This window comes from Marmota flaviventris, chromosome 9 (assembly GCF_047511675.1).
Source record: "Marmota flaviventris isolate mMarFla1 chromosome 9, mMarFla1.hap1, whole genome shotgun sequence".
Lineage (NCBI taxonomy): Eukaryota > Metazoa > Chordata > Mammalia > Rodentia > Sciuridae > Marmota > Marmota flaviventris.
In genome coordinates this window covers 1,127,660-1,144,811 of record NC_092506.1, presented here as the reverse complement: position 1 = coordinate 1,144,811, position 17,152 = coordinate 1,127,660, and the positions used below count along the sequence as shown (strand labels likewise).

At 56.4% G+C, this 17,152-nt stretch overlaps 1 protein-coding gene across 2 annotated transcripts in view; it reads right to left on the bottom strand.

Annotated features, from left to right (window-relative positions):
• The window catches only part of Brsk2 (BR serine/threonine kinase 2), a 51,812-nt gene extending 48,607 nt beyond the window's left edge, over positions 1-3,205 (bottom strand). For both annotated transcript variants that reach the window (XM_027953576.2, XM_027953572.2), the window contains exon 1: positions 3,112-3,205. In XM_027953576.2, the coding sequence (XP_027809377.1) occupies positions 3,112-3,205 (94 nt within the window). The remainder of the gene's footprint in view (positions 1-3,111) is intronic.
• Positions 3,206-17,152: the final 13,947 nt, after the last annotated feature.

Sequence of the window (17,152 nt, the reverse complement as noted above, 5' to 3'; positions counted from 1 at the left end):
AGCAGGAGAGAAGCCAGGTGGGACAGCTGCCCACCCCAACACTCAACTGTGACTGTCCTGTGTGGGCAGCCCTCTCCCAGGCTTTCCTCCCCCAGGAACACTGCCCTTGCTGGCAGACTGGGTTCTGAGGCCCAGTTCCCTTGTGGGCATAGCTGGTCAGACAGCAGGGTCTGATGTCGGGGAGGGGACTGCACCATCACCTGCGAGACTCGCAGAAGGCCCACCTGGTGGCATGGTGACCACCAGACACAACCTATGTCCCCAAAATGGAGTTCTGTCACCTATACCACCACAGAGGTCACCAGGTCCCGTCCAGTCAGCCACACGTCCCTTGGGCCTCAGCACCACACAGCACCTCAGGTGGGTCCCTCCCTGCCTTTGCTCCACTTCACCAAACCAACATGGTCCCAGCACCCACCTCCTTCCCCTTTGTGTCTTCCTCAGCTCTGCCGCTTTCTCCCCTCCAGGTAGCACCTGCAACTTCCAGGGACATCCTCAGTTCTGCCACGTTCCCCTCACACGCCCCCCTCTGTCTATCACTTGCCCCAATCTAACTGGCTTCACCACCCTGGACACCTCTCCAGGCCACCAACTGCCAGAGAGTTCCACTTGGGAAGAGAGGTCCCAGGTCCCCTCACCCACCAGCTGTGACCGAAGCTGGGAAAGCTGGAGGCAGGTGAGTTGGACGGCAGGGACTTGGTGGGTAGCCTTCATGTCCATTCCCAGTCCTTGGCATGGCTGACCCTCCCCTCCCCTGCTTCTGGATGAAGGGACTCTAGGCACAACGGGGCTCCAAAAACAGCCAGGGCCCACAGTCCCCTCCCTCCTCCCACAGGGTCCTCCCGGGTCCTCCTGGGCTACCAAAGCCGAGCTCTGGTTTCCGCAGGAAGGTGCCTGATGTTTACCACTGAGCCCGCAGGATGAGGGCCATGCAATGCTCCCTCCAGGACCTAGGCAGCTGCTGCCTAGGCTTGCAGGGTCTCCCACTCCTGCCGGTACCATGGTGGCAGGGACTGTGTTCTGGTGTCCCTGCAGGGGCCAAGCCCCATAAGTGACTGAACAAGAGTTTCTTGGATAATGGAAAAGCCCAGCAGAGCCCTTGCTGGTGGATTCCCCCTGCCAGCCCAGCAACAACTGCCCCAGGTCCCAGCACAAGTCCTCAGGACCACAAGGTCCATAGGCGGTGGTAGACAGAGGCAGAGCCCACACTCTCCCCTGAGGTCTCCCTGCAGGAAGTCTGTCCCCCTCTGGAGTAAAGGGCAGGTCTGGAACACAGCAACTCTGCCCAGCACACACACACACACACACACACACAGGGCCCATATCCACGAAGATGACCCCTCACAGAAGACAAGTGCTGTGGTGGACTTCCTGGCTACACATTTACACTGTAGCCACCAGAACTCTGGATCAGGCTGCTTCCTGGATGCAGGGCAGAGAGGCTGCTTAGGCTGCCTTCTCAGTTCTGCACACACCTTTCACAGCCAAGGCTGCTAATGGGAAGAACCTCCCATACTTAACTGTAGGGCAGTATAACCCAGTGGGGAGCAGAGAGACTAGCCCCTGCCCCCAGGGGCCGGAGGCACTGCACATAACCTACGCTGTCATCAGGTGCATAGAGAGAGTGTCTCGTGATGACATTTTATTGGTATGATAATTAGACCATTTCCCTGCCTCCTGCGCTAGGCTGCCCTGGGCCCTTCCTTCGCCAAGGATGTCACAAACTAGTTGTCCTTCCCTGGAAAGGTGCCTCTCCTGGACTCAGCTGAACCACAGCTGTCTGTGCTTCCTCCTCAAGTCCAGGCACAAGCCCTGGGCTGGGCCCTGGGACTCAGCGAGAGGAGGCAGATCCTAGCAGCCCAGATCCTTCCTGCCTCTGCTACATCACGGCTGCCACCCTCCCCAAGAGCCCAGGCTGGCCCACTTTCTTCCCAGACACAACTGCCTAGCTCTGCGTCCTGTGGCCCTGGGGTGCTTGCAGAGGGATTCCTGGGCCCCCACTCTTGAGGGCAACCTCCTGCTATCCTCCATCCCTGGGCTCTGGGGAACTTTCCAAAAAGAAAAGAAGTGGTCAGTGCCAATTAAACCTTTGGGCCACCAGAGATAGGCTGGTCCTGGGAGAAGAAAGAAAATGGCTGAGTCCCAGCCTCCCACAAAGAGGACTGTGTGAACGCGCCTGGCTGACCAGATGAGGGGGCTGGCCAAGCCCAACCAGGCCTGGAAAGTTAGCCAAATGCAAGGGGAGCTGTGCACACTGCTAGCCCAGGGTTGGGCCTTGCGGGGACCTAACCTGTCACGGGAAAGACAACCAAGACCAGCCAGAAAGTCCCCTCCTCTGTAGACTCTGGGTCTGCTCCAGGGGCCAGACCTGGATACTGATCCAGGCCCAGTAACAGTCAACCTCTTCCTCCCCTAGGGAGCACAGTGTCGCATACACGGAGGCCTGAGGTTGGGAGAAGAGGAAGGCGCTGTCCAGCTCTCTGACGGGTCCTCGCTCTCTCCCACCCCCTCCGCGAACGGAGGTCCGGGACTGGCCAGTGGGGCTCCGGCGGCCAGGACCGCCGGGGTCGCGCGGCCGGGGCGCAGCTGCTCCAGCAGCACGCCTATTAGCGCGGCGCGGCAGACGGCAGATGGGCTCCCGCTCGGCCCCCTCCTCTCGCGGCACAATGGGCCCCAGCGCTCGGGTGCACAATGCGGCCCGGCCCGCGCACCTGCAGCGGGGCCGCCGGGCGCTGCCAGGCCGTGTTTTGCGCCCCACCGCGGTGCGCCCCGGGCCGGGCCGCGTGTCCTTGGGCCGCGCCCGGCCGACCGCAGCCGCGCGGCCTGCCGGGCTCCGCGGAGGGACCCAGGCGCAGGGCTGACGGGGGCGCACGAGCCGCCCATTGTTCACGGCCGCCGGCTCGGGCCGGGCCTGCAGCATCACGACTAAGGCAGCTTTCCTCGGCCCCGCCCGGCGGGTCCGCACGGCCTCCCCGGAGGTGCGCCCGCCCGCCAGCCCGTCTGACCAGCGTCCCGGGCCACTCGCGCCCCTAGATCGCCCGCGTCCTCTCGCGCCGCGCCCGGCACCCCCCGCCCGCCCGGCCCGCGCCCCCAGCGCCGGCGCGCACGCACCTGTCTGCCCCTTGCCCAGCGTCTTCTCCAGCCGGTAGGGCCCCACATACTGCGCGTGCTGCGCCCCGCCGCCGTCCTTCCCCGTCGATGTCATCGCTCCCGGGCCCCGCGCCGGCGAGTGGGCGCCCGGGCGCGGGCAGGGAGGGGCCGGCCAGCCGTGCGTCCGCGTCCGCCGAGTGCCGTCCGCGCTGACCCGGCCGGCGGCGCCCCCGGGAGGGCCGCACTGCTTTGCGCCCCCGCCGCGCCCCGCCGCCCCCCGCGCCGCTCGCGCCGCGCCCGTCTGAGGCCCGGCCGGGGTGATGCCTCCGCCTCGTCGAGAGGACAGGGCGGGCGGGGGGAACCAGGCTTCCGCCGCCGCCGCCGCCGAGGCCCGCGCCCCGCGCCCCGCGCCCCCAGCGCACGCCCGTCCGCGGCCGCGCTGCCGAGCCGAGCCCAGCCGAGCAGCCGAGCCCAGCCGAGCCACGCCGCCGAACTGAGCCTCTCTGCCGAGCCGAGCCGAGCAGCCGAGTCGAGCCGAGCAGAGCCGAGTCTGATCGAGTGCTGCGGGATGTAGTGACCAAGGCTAATGGTGCCCGCAGCAGCCAATCAGAGTCACTGCCCAATCAGCGCCCGCACCAACTGCTCGCCCGCCTCCGCCTGGGCTGAGGGAGGCTGGAACAGTTAAGCTGAGGACCAGGCGGGGTTGGGGCGGGGACCAGGTGGAGCAAGGCCAGGCCAGGGCACCTCCAACCCGCCGCCCGGCCTCGTACTCTGGCTGTGCACAGACGGCCCTTAAGGCACAGCCCCGGATCGTGCTGGCAGCGGGCCCGTGGGGAGTGGGAGCAGGTGGCTGCTTTGGCTCGGGTTTCCGAAGGAGTTCCGCGCTCCTCGCCAGGGTCCTGCATGCAGAACAGAGTTGCTGCAAGCCGGCAGGGATGTTGCATGTAGGTTGGGTGCAGGGTTCTGCACTCGGTGGTCTTGCTGCAGGGACGCTGCATGTAGGTTGGGGTGCTGCACATAGGCCAGGTTCTGAGCTCTGGTGGGGTTGCTGTACACGGCGGAAGTGCTGCATGCAGGTTGGGGTGCGGAGGCACCGCACTTAGTCCCGGGTTGTGTGTGGAGTGGGGTGTTGCATTCAAGTCAAGACTGCTGTACACTGCGATGCCCAGCCCTGACCTTGCTCCTCCAGAGGCAGTGCCTGGAAGCTATCCTCACCGCGGCTCCTATTCACACAGGAATAAGGGGGCAGCAATTCCTGTGTAGCAGTGGTGACCAGGACCGCCAGGCCAAGGAGCTCACCCAGTGTCACACAGCAGCAGGCTGCACTTGAAGTCCCAGACTTTTGCTCTGAAGCTTTCTCTCTTCAGGTTGAGCTGTAGGCTGGAGTACGCGAGCATCTAAGTTCCAGAGAAGCCTGGGGAAGGCTTGTGGACAGCAGGCTGATCCAAAGAGGCAGCCAGACCTGAAGGGATTCTCTTCTTGCAGAAAAGCACTTGGGTTTCCTGAAGTACAGCAGAAGGTGGTAGGAGAGAACTGAGGGCGGGTTAGGGGTCCCTGGACCTGTGGACCTCCAGGGGAACTGCACTGACCACCATGGTGCCATCTACAGCACATTCCTGAGTGCTGACATTTTACCGGCAGATCTTTCTACTGCATGCCCTCTCTGCTGATGGCCAGCTGCCCACATGCTCCTGCCCACCCCTGGGGTTTCAATAGTGGACCTTGAAAGGCTCAGTTCTTCCCAGGGCTCCTTGGAGAGACCAGTGGATAGTAGAATACTCTGGGCTGTTACATTTCCAGCCCAGAAAGAGAGGCAACCCTGAACAACTGTCCCCTGCACAGGCCTGTCCTGTCCATATCTTGCATGTCTTTGGAGGTTGTGGATTAAGCTTCATCAGGTGTCAAATGTTAGGTTCTCAGGATGAGCAATGGGCCCTTCCAGTGAGGGCCCACCAACAAGTGGTGATTTTTAGGTGAATAATAAACAGTGCATGGGACTTTGGACTGAAGAAATTGTCCAGCAGTGGGGTATGGCTGGAGGTAGACAGGTCATCTGGTGGAAGTTGCGGGAGTGCAGGAGAGAATGTAGGTGATCCATAAACCGGGCAGTGGTCTTGGTGGTGGCCTCCCAGGAGGTCAGTAGCTTCCCCCTGCCAACTGGTGCTGTCGAAGTCACTTGGCTTCCTCAGCCTACAAACTCATTTTCTTGTGCTCTCAGCAGTATTTGGCCTGTTGAACATTCTCATCTGGTCACCAAAATTCTTTCCTTCCAGACCCCACTTCCTCCCTGTTCCTACCCCACCCCAGCTCCCTGGCTCCCTTCTCCCCGCTTGGCCACTCCTCAGTTTTTTCTTTGCTTGTGCAGCCTGCACCCTAGTCTCCAGGGCTCAGCTGGGGCTCTTCCTGCCACTGTGTGTCTGCCTTAAACCTTCAGCCTTGGTGTGATGCCTGACCACAAGTCACCACTGCCAGCATTGCCCAGGTCACCACTGCCAGCATTGCCCAGGTCCAGGGCTGCATGGAGTCAGTTCCCAACTGAGCCTGTCCTGTTGTATCTGTTGCAAATTAACCCCTTCACGACAGACACTAGGTCCTTGTCTGGAGCTGTGGAGCGGCAGCTGGAGCACAGGTGACATGCAGCTGTGGGGACCCCTCCATGCCAGTGCGGACCTGAGGCAAGCCAGACCAAGGCAAGCCAAGTGTGCCTGCCTATTACAGCACAGCAGCCTGGCCCAGGTCAACGTGGATGCCCACGTTGCAGAGTGCTGCAGCTCTGAACCCCCAAGCATCCACAACCACAGGGTTTCAATCTCCCACTTCTGGACCAAAGGCAAGAAAACAGAAGTAGGGCCAACTTGAATGGGAGTTCTTACTCAAGGACTGACCAATAGGATTTGGACTTTTCCAAACCCTCATTAGCATAAATTTGGACCAATAGTGTTGACCCCTAGGCTAGCCCATTCAAGTGGCAACCCCTGTGGGAGTCCCCTCATGCACCTGCAAGAATTCTGCTTCTATTCTGCACTCCTGAATAAATCCCACTCTTTCACTCTTGCCTTCCATTTCCCCATGAATTGCATTCTACAGATTTGTGATTCAGCAACCCAGAAAGTTGGTGTGAGCTTCTGGGGTCTATTGCAACACGGGGGGGGGGGGGCACCATTTAGAGGGGCAGCACTGAGAGCTGTAACATGCCACTCCGTACTATTAGGGAAGAATTCAGCTAGGTCAGCTACAACCCTCAGAGCTGACACCAATAGGCATCCCTTGCTGTGATTAGCTGCTAAAAATAAAGGGGCTTTCTTGCCTGCAGAATCCTGTAGTTTACACAGACCCCACCCACCAGCAGAAGCATAGAATCCAATTTTATCTCAAACTCTGGTTTCAAAAGTATAACCCCTCGTGCACAGGCTCTGTCAGCCTGGCCCATTGGGTCTGGTTCAGAGATGCCTGGGAAGGAACATACTTGGGGGAGAGCAACTAAGAGGCACTTGAGACTGTGGATGCCACAGTTCTTGGTGGCTTTCTCAATCACATTGTGGGGACAGGAACCAGGAGGGGTCCAGTGCTACTGAGCAAGAAGACATGGACTAGTGTTCAAAATTGCTATGTCCCTTGAGGAAAGTCCTGATGAGAGACTCATTGGTGGGTCAACACTCCATCACACGAACACTGTCAGAACACAGAGTAGACAGAGACTTCCCAATGACATGAAACCTTTGTGCCAAAACCACACAAGGCAGGACAAGAGAAGAACCCTGAAGTCCACTACCTCTATGAGCCTGCACACCCAAATCCTTAACAACACATCAGCACATGATTCCAGCATGATATGAAAAAAGTGCATGTGACCCTGGGGAGCTCTTTCCAGGAAGGCTGAGGCAAGTCAGTTATTCTTTCAAAATCAATGGATATAATTCACCTGTTAGCAAACTAGAACAGAAAAAGACACAAGATCATTTGTTGGGGTGGAGGGGAGCTATCAGTGACAGTTGGACAAAGTGGCACACACCTGTATACCTGGTGGTTCAGGAAGCTGAATCAGGAGGATCACAAGTTCAAAGCCAGCCTCAGCAATTTAGAGAGGCTCAACGCAGTTTAGTGAGACCCTCTCTCAAAATAGAAAACCTAAAAACAAAGGGCTGGGATGTGGCTCAGTGGTTAAATGCCCCTGGGTTCAACCCCTGGTACAAAAAGAAGAAAAAAAGGAAAAAGAAAAAGTCTCAGTGAACTTGGGATAGAAGCTGACAAAGAATGAACCTCACAATGGTGAGAGGGGCTCTCCCCGCCATCAGAAAGACGGGGAGAACATGCACTCCACTGCTCCATTTGAACACGGACAGAGGACACAGCCAGTGTATTTGGCAAGGAAAAGGTCCCAACCATTGGAAGGGAAATGTTAAGTGATCTCTAATTGCATGTTTCACTATTGTCTGTAGAAAATGTTAAGCTACAAAGTGCTGTTAAAACTAATTAAGTGATTTTACCAAAGCCACAGAATAAAAAGCCCCCCAATCAATTCTATTCCTTTGTACTAATAATGGACAGTTAGCACTTGAAATTTTAAAACAGTGCCATTTACAAATAGAATTTTTACAACATTGAATACTTAGGGGCAGATTTAAGATACATGAGACTCAGAAAACTACAAAATACCACTGAGAGAGACATAACAAGACCTAATGAAGAGAGAGTTATGCCATGTTCATGGATTACAAGACAATATTGTTAAACAGTTGTCTCCAAAATAATCTGTAGATTTCTCATGTAAACCACAGCTAAGTTTGGTTCATGTCTTTTTTGTTTTATAAGCTGACAGGTTGATTCTAATTTATAAAGAAATTCAGAGGACCTAAAAAAGCCCACACCATCTTAAAGAAGAGCAGAGCTAGAAGGCTCACACTATCAGAGTTGAGTCCTATTATAATGCTAAAGCAATCAAGACAGTATGGATGACCTAACGACATCTGTAGATAGACCAAAGAATGAGATGAGAATCCAAAAATAAAGTCTTACACTTATGGCAATTGGTTTTCAACAAAGGTGCAAAGATAATCCCATGGAGAAAGGATATTCATTTAACGAAAGTTACTGGAACAAATAGACATCCACATGAAAGGAAAGAACTTCCAACCTTACCTTGCAATATACAAATATCATTTTAACTAAATTAGCAAGTGTGTAAAAGTACCAAGTAGAAGTCAGCCTACATATAAGAGCTATAACTATAAAGCTTCTAGAAGAAAACAGGTGAGAATTTTTGTGTCCTTTTTATTGCTTGGATAAAAGTTTTAAAAAGTACAAACTGTAAAATAAAACAAAAATAATAAATTGGACTTCAGCAAAATTTTTTAAAAATATATGCTTCAAAGACACTGTGAAGAAAATAAAAAACCGCAGATTGAAAAAAATATTTGCAAAACACATCTCTGATAGGAGACCTGTATCCACAATATATAAAGAGCTCTTACAACTCAAAAATAAGATGACTGGACCAAAAAAATGGATAAAACCCTTCAAATACAAATGGCAAATAAGCACACAAAAATGTGCAGCTTGATTAATTGTCTGAAGCAGGAAGGGAAACGTGCAAGGCAGCATTCACACCAGCGAGTGACTAGAGCTCACAAGGGAGGCACAGGCTGTGCTGGAGAGGTTGTGGCATGCCCTGGACTCCTGCACGTGGTGGACAGCAGCATGAAAGGCGCAGCCACTCGGAGCCAGTTGAGTACCTTGTCATCAAGTGAATGTGCACTTCCACTACGACCCAGCAATCCCAAGAAAAATGGGACCCGCCATGCACAGGAAATTGAGGTTTTATTTGTAACAGCCCACACTTAGAAACAATCCAACTGTCCTTTGGTGGGTGGAGAATAGACACCCCGTGGGATTTTCCACAGGTGCCCCTTATCAGTGAGAAGAATTTCACCTTGATTCCTGCTTGCTGAAATTTTTTTTATCATGAAAAAGTATCAGATTTTTAAAAATATATTTTTAGTTGTTGACAGACCTTTATTTTATTTATTTATATACATGTGGTGCTGAGAATGGAACCCAGTGCCTCACACATGCTAGGCAAGAGCTCTACCACTGAGCCACAACTCCTGCCCCAGAAGGGTCTTGGATTTTGTGAGAAGTCTTTCTGTGTTGACTGAGATGATCGTGTGCCTTTTGCTTCTTTATCTTTAGACATGGGGGATTGCATTAATTGGTTTTCAGATTTAAACTCACCTTGCATTCCTGGGTAATCCTACTTGGCCATGGGGTGTAAGCTTTCTGGTATGTTGACAGATTCTGTTTGCTAATGCACTGCTGGGCCTTTTGCACCCACCGTCGTCAGGGATACTGATCTGTAGTTTCTCGTCTCTGATATCCCTTTCTGGTTTTGGTATCAGGGTGGTCTGGCCTCGGGGAATGAGTTGGGAAGTGCCCTTCCCCTTTTGTTTCTTGGAAAGAAGAGTTTGTAAAGGATTGATATTCCTATTTAAGTGTCTGTTGGAAGTCAACAGCGAATCCACCGGGCCCGTGTGTGCCCTGGTGGAAAGTCTCAAAATCACCAATTCAACCTCCTGACTTGTTATGATCTATTTAACTTTGTGTGTGTGGTATTGGAGACCAGACCGGGGTCTCATGCCTGCCAGGCAGGTGCTCTACCATGGAGCCCCACCACAGACCTCTAGAGTCTCTCTGCTTCTTTTTGAGCCAGGTTTGGTGGTCTGTGTCTTTCCAGGGCTTGTCCCTGGTGGCAAAGACACTCCCATTCCCAGTTAGAGGGCTTTGCAGTATGGCTTTATCTTTGGCCTCTTCTGAGGTAAGCACAGCTCTGAGGGTCCTCTGGGGAGGGACTCAGGTCCCATCCCTCCTCTGCAAACACCTCCGTGGGGCCCATTTCTGTCAGGACAGAGGCCAAGCTGGGCCCTCCTGCGTCTCTCTGGCCTTGTTTCCCACCGTTTATTTCCCTCACAGGACGCCACCACTTGCTCAGCAAATGTGCGTGACGTGCATATCTTCCCTGGTCATCGAATGCTCCTTTGCAGCATTGCCTTGGTGGCTTCCATGGATGTGGCCCTCTGAAACCATAGTATTGTATTAGTTGCTTTCTGTTGCTATAACAAAATGCCTGGGTACTTACAAAGGGAAGAGTTTTATTCAGCTCGCCAATTTGGAGGCTGGAAGTCTAGAGGAACCCATGGGCCATGCTGAGACTGGGGGTGTGGAGACGAGAGGGAAGAGTGGGAAAGGCTGGGAATGCGCCCCTGCACCTGAGGGCTCTTTGGGCCTGCTCCCCTGCTCAGCGGCCTGACCATCCTGTGTTCTGGAGATCATCTCCCTCATCCATTGGCTTCCTAGGTGCGTCACTCGCCACCCACAAAGCCATGGCCATGCACGAGGGAACCTCTCTACCTGTCATTGTGGAAATGAAACCTTGCAGGTGCCCAAGCCCTGCCCACCTGGGGGACTGCGCTCTCTCCCCAGTGGCCCCTGTTACCACTTCCCTGAGGGCCAGCCTCCCCACCTGAGCTCAGTTTGGGGGGAGTCAAGATAAGGGGAACTTGGAGCAGGGGCCAGGACACACCCACCCTGCAGGCCGGTCCTGGGCGCTCCAGGCTGCTCAGGGGGGCTGCAGCAGTTCTCCACCCCTCCACCTGAGGTCAGGCTGGTCCCAAGCCCTTGGCCTCTGCTCCTCCCACCCCCTAGCTTCCTGCCTGCCCAGGGAGGGGCCCCTGCAGCCCCAGGCACGTGGGGAAGAGCTGGGAAGGAACCGGGAGCAAGGAGGGCCTTGAGTCTGCGCCAGCAGCTCTGCCTCTGGTCAGTGAGGGCCGTCCTGGGAAAGACGGGGCCTGGTAACCCCAAGGCCAGGGTCACAGCCCCTGGGCAGAGACGGCAGCCCAGGACACAGATGACTTTCCAGTACTTCTAAGGTGAGATCCCTTAAGGAATTCCTTGGTGGCTTGGTGAGAGGGGCTGGGGGCATGGTCTGCCGGGCAGGCTCCGGCTGGAGGCCGCTGTGGGCACAGTTGGGAAGGCGCGAGCTCTGTCTTGCTCTGCCATCCCTCTTCTTATTCCCTTAGCATTTGAACGTGGCTGGATCTCACACCTGGAATTGCTGAAAGTGGCATTTTATGTATATCTTACCACAATTTAAAAATGTTTAAAAACAGGCTGGAGAAAAAAATAAGAATCACACCCTTAAAACCAGGGCTTTGTCTCCATGCCCCCTCTGCCTGGTGGGACCTAGGATGTGCAGGGAGCCCAGAGCCCAACAGCCAGGGCCCGACAGCCAGGGTGCCCCAAGGCCGGCGCACAGTGCTGGGGCCGGGGCAAAGAATAGGTGTGCTGTTTCTGAGGGGCCCCTAGAGCAGGGGAGAACTACTCCGCTCTCCCTGTGCCCCCTCCAATTCGTGCACGCTGGGGTTAACCAGAGGGAGGACAGGCTGGGGAAAGGGCTGACCTGGGGAAGGAGGGACGCAAGTGCTGCTGATGTGGGCACCGCCATTGGGGGGCGCAGGACTCTGCCTTCCCGCCACTCTTTCTGCAGCAAGCCAGGAAGAGTCGACACAGAAAGGAAGTGTCCAAGGCGATGGGGCAGAACACCCGTGTGGTCTTCCAGTGATTGATGGCAGGAATATCAGGAAGGAACGGTGTCCTACTCCGGTGAGTTGTGGCTTAATATCCCGTGAATTTTTAGCCTGTCTTTGTATTTACTGTTTAATGAGCGGGCTGTGAGGCTGTGGTGAGGTCCCAGCCACGCAGGGAGAGGACCCTCTGCCCTAGTTCCCGGCCGTCTGCTCCTGTCTGTAATGAGAACGTTTATTGATGACTTCAATTTGGTTTTTATTGTCATCACTGTTTGCTTTTCAGAATTAGGAGAAGTACATCAAGCACTCTTCCCGCCCCCACGCACAGAGCAGATCTTTCCTCGGATGCGAGGGAGGAAAAGCCTCTCATAATTATGTTGAATGTTAATAATTAAAGTTAAACGGCTCAATGGATTGAGTCTACATTTCTTGAAAGCCACCTGCTTCATCACAGGGTAACCCTGAGTGTCAATTCTCTGTACCTAAGTGACTGGTGAAGTTCAGTTCCTGCAAAGTTAGCATTTCCCAGGAAACTTGACTTAATAAGGGTTTCCTTCTTGGTTTCTCAGGACCCTTCAATACCACAACCCTCGCTTGGTCTTGACCTGACATGTTTCCCAAGAGATGCGGGAGGTTGAGGGGCCTTCGGCGGTTGTCATGGTTACTGGAACTGCATCCTGCTGTCCACCTCCCATTCACCCAGCTCCCTGGAGAGACTTTAGTCCTGTCCCGCCACCCCAGCACCGGGATCCTTGATCTGCAGCCCTTCTGTGAAGAAGCCATGTAGTCCATTCTCCTGCCCTGTCCCCCACACCCAGGAGGGGTATCTGGGGCCACAGCTGTAGCCCACAGCCAGCTCCACAGCAGCCCTTTTCTCCTCAGAAAGCAACTGGCCTTGTAAAGACCAAGTTGTGGGCATGGGTCAGGGTTAGGCTCCTTTTGTGGCTCCTAAAGGCAAAGCCTTCTGTGGCTGGTGCAGCTATAAGCCCTTGTAAAATCCCTAAGGTGGTTAAGCTAAAATGAGGCCATTAGGGTGGCCCTCATCCGCACGGCTGGGGGCCCCGTAAGAAGAGGAGCATAGGACACCGGGAGGAGAGAGGCTGTGGGAGGAGCCAGCCCACAGCAGTGTACCCTGAGCCTGCCTTCCTCAGGAGAGGGACAGTGACTGTGATTGAACCCTCTGGCTGTGGTGCTCTGTGAGGACTACAAGGCCCCTCCCCAGCCTCCACCCCGGCCTCCACCTGGCCCGCGTGAACACACAGAGGCTCATGAAGCCTCCTGCACAGTTTGCAGGGCCCAGGCCCTGGCCTAGGGCTGTGGGGGTGGGTGCTGTCCCCAGACCGTCCCCATAGCCCCATCACAGAACCAGCACACTGTCCCTTGCAGAGGTGCCTCCCCTGGAGCAGGACCTTCCTGGCCGTGTGCGAAGTGGCCGCGGGCTGGTTCAAGCCTGTTCCTAAAAGGTCTTTGTGTGCCATTGCTGTGGGAACAGGTCTTGGTGACCTCTTCAGGTGGGACGCAGCTGTCCTCAGAGCCTAATGCAACACTACCAGCCTGCACACACGCTCCTGGTGCACATCGCCAGCCTCCGGAGCGTGACCACAGAGGCTCCTGCCCCTTTCCTCCTTCATCCCAACCCGTGAGAGGGTGAAGGGAACCAGGTGTCCCCATCCTGGCTCTAGGGGACAGCGGAGCTCCACCACCATCTGGACACACCCCGGGCAGGTTCAGCCTTTCCGCCTGTTTGCCCTCCCAGAGGGTTTCCAGCTCCAGTGCCTGGAAGGAGGAAGACGAGTGTGACTTCCCAAGACAGAGCAGAAAGAAAAGTAGAGCATTTTGTTTTCTTTAGAATGCTGCAGACACAAAGAAACTGTGTTTTCCTGCTCGTGGGTGCCCAGCTTGGAGCCCAGGCAGCGCTGCAGGTGGTCACCTGGTGGAACGGCGGTATCCCACGCGCGGCTGTGCACGCAGGGAGCCCTGGAATTGCTGGGAGTTGCTGGGGAAGGCCAGCGACAGCTCGATTTTCTGAAGAGGGACCCATGCGGGAGGCTGGGGGCCGCCTGCTGCCCTCCTTCCCCACGGTGCGGCTGACACAGAGACTCTCCCTGTCCATGGGTCTCCACGCCTCCCACTCTCCACCCAACTTGCAGAGACTCCAGCAGATGGGCCTCTGGCCAATGGGCACTGTGATGGGGCTGGGGCCCCGGGTGCCTGGGGACAGTGCTGCACCTGCTCCCTCTGGACGCTGGCAGAGCAGAGGGGTGGGCTGCACAGCCCACAACAGCAAAAGCAACCTTTTTTTTTTTTAAGCCGTGGTCTTAAAAAAGCAATCTCCCCTAAAATCAGAGTCTAGCTCCTGGGCAGCAGGAGGGGCCCCACATGGGGATGAGGCGTGGGATTCGGGACCTCAGGTCTAAGGGCTGGGACGTCCAGGCGGAGGGCATAGCAGTACAGGGCCTCCAATGGGGGCTGTGGGGGACACGCAGGCTGGGGAGGTGGGACGGGGACTGGGCGGCAGCTATGGCACCCCAGCTGTGGGCGCTCACTGCCTGGCTGCTCCAGGAGGTGTCCCTGAAGGTGCTCCATAAGGAGAGCATGTGCTTTGCAGGGACACGGCCCAGTGTCACAGCCACCCAAGACTCAGGTGACTTCCATCACAGTTTGGCTCACTTTGAGGTTGATCAGGTCACCCAAACCAAGAGGCTTGGAGAGTCGGCCACCACTGACCGAGGACCTGGCTGAGCAGGCTTTCCTGCGGCCGTGAGGACTCCTGCTCACAGGGCTTTTGTGGGTAAGAAGGAACAGGCAGGGGAGGCCAGGGCTGTCAGCAGCCATCAGGGAGTAGCCACTTCTGGCCCCTCTGGAACCCGAGCCTGGGGACCCTGCAGCCGGCTCTCTCCCACACCTACAGACCCCCAGGGAGCGGGCGACAGCCCATTCACACAACCCCAGAGCTCCTTCCCTGCCAGTGCCCAGAGAGTCCCTCTGTCCGCTTCTGCTTTGGTGGGTTGCTGCTTCTAGCTTCTTTTGGAAGAGACGCTGTTCCTCTCCGTGGGGCCCAGGGGAGGACACAGGCATGCGCTGGGGTCAGGCCTCCATTAAAGTGTGCCCATGCCGGACACCTGTCCTGGACAGGCGTGTGGTGTGGCAGAAACAAGCCTGGGCTCCACTAGATGGGGGTGTGTGACATCTGAAGCCCTGGAGAGATCAGGTGGGGCACTGAGGTGGTGCACCCCTGCTCCTCAACACCCTCCTCAGAGACAGGAACACTGCCCACCGAGCACTGGGCTGGGCCCTCCCAGGATGCCTTTGAGCCGCCCAGTCCAGGATAGGCACTGGCCCCCTGCTGCTCCCCTGAGGGCAGCCCCTCCCCCAGAGCCTGAGGGGACCTGGCTGAGCCTCAGGAAGGAAGTGGAAACGGCCTCTGGGTCATGAGTCCCCACAGCCCCCCTGGGTTTTGCACCAAGGGGGCTCCCCACAAAGGATACCCCTGCAAAGAATTCGGACCGGGTTTTGTGCCCACAAGAGCCATTGTTCCCTCTACACACCTGCATTGTGAGCAGATGTGGTCAGGAGACCTGTTGAACCTGAATTTCAGGTAAACAAGGATGACTCTGTTAGTGCACGTGTAGCCCCGCAGTGTTCAGGGTACGTGACCCGAGAACTGGTCATGTCTCATCTGACACCCAGTGTAAGGGGATTCTTCCACGCGGCCTGGCAACCCTACCTGGGAGCAGGTGCACAAGGCCAGTCACCCACACAGACGGCTGCCAGGGAGGCTGGGCAGGTAGAGGTGGCAGGAGCCCTGTGCTGTGGAGGGAGGCCTGTTCTCCCAGAATGTACCCTGAGGTCCCCTGACAGGACATGCCAGCCCCCTCTGCTGTCATGCCAGGGTCTGCCCAGGGAAGTGGTCTCCAGGCAGCCGACAGTCACACATGGAGCTCTGGGCAGCGGCAAGGCCTTGTCTCAGGAGTCTCCTCCCCCCTCACCTCAGGGTCTGGCCATGCCCTGGAGCTCAAGCCAGGTGCCAGGGGAGCAGAGGGCTGCGAAGGACTGTCCTGTCCCATCTAGTCCTGTCCTGTCTCAAAGAGCCTGCATCCTGAAGGGGGGCAGGGACCAGGTGTCTTCCCTTCAGTTCTGAAGAAGGTCTGGAGTGTGTCACCGGCCAGCTTGGGGACCCCAGGGGCACTGCAGAAGCCGCCCTGCTGCCCACCTCACCAGCTGGGTACAACCCACCCTGTCTCCAGCTGAGCTGCTCCACTCCAGGGCTGAACTCTCAGCAAGCCCACAGCTGGGACTCAACTCAGAGAAGCGCCCCCTTCCTGGAGAAGGGGCTTGCCTAAGGCTGTGGTTGCTGCAGCAGTGCCCCCACCTCAGCCCACCCCAGGACGGGGCTTCTGACTTGCAAACAGGAAGGAATGGCAGCAGCAGCCCCGGGCCTGGCACCAGTATTTTGGGGCCCTGGGGAACCCTCCTGATCAGAAGCCTGGGGGCCAATTTCATGGAAAAAGCAGGAAGTAGAGACTCTGGATTAAGGGACCTGAACTCTCAAGAGCATCTGTGCAGATTAGAAACAGGACAGGTCAGGTGGGCTGGTCAGCTCAGAGAACAAAATCCCAGCCTTAGAAGCTGCTGCCCTCTCCTGCCCTGCTCAGCCCTGCAGGAGGATACTACCACAGGGTCAGGTTCCACTGAGGGCATGCATACAGTGCAGAATGGGCCTGGATGGGGCCTTTCTCCAGGCTGTCCCCAAAGGCCCTGCCCAGGAGACAGCAGCCCCAAGGCCTGGCTCACACAGCTCTCAACAGGTGGGCGGCACTGGGCTGGCACTGGGCTGAAAGCACTGGCCTCTTCTCCGACAAGTCTTGCTGGGCAGCATTAACCGTCCTGCCCCATGTCAGGAGGGCCTGGTCTCAGGACCCGGGTGCGTGGCTCCTGCTGCCTCAGCTCCTTGGAGAGGAACCCAATGTCGCTGAGCCCTGGTGTCTCTCAGGCAGGATGCCCCATGCATTCAGGGTGATCAAGAGGAACCCAAACCTGGATGAGCCCCACTGTCCACCCTCCCTACTCCTCCTCAGGATGCAGGGGCCGGAAGTGCTCCTGGGAGCAGCATCAGGAGAGTAGGGCTGGTCACTGAGCCTGGGGAGGGCTCCTGGAGTGAGCTGAAGCTCTGGGCTCCCTGGTGCCAGAAGGTGCCTTCCTGGGTGAACCACCCTTCCTCAACACTCTTCATTGTGTCTAAACTCTTCTGCACACACTCTGGGACTTATTTTGCACTTACGTCATCTGTCAAATTGCGTTTGAGGGGTCCCTGCTGCTTCCCTAACTTGAGAATGAACCCCACGGCACGGGGATCTGTCACCCATGACACAGGGACCAGCCATTGTGGGTCTAATAGCAATGCGTGAGCAGAGCTCTGGGTTTTCTCAAACAGCTTTTCCTGTATCTTCTCACTCTTCAAAACAGCCCTGGGAGATGAGTAT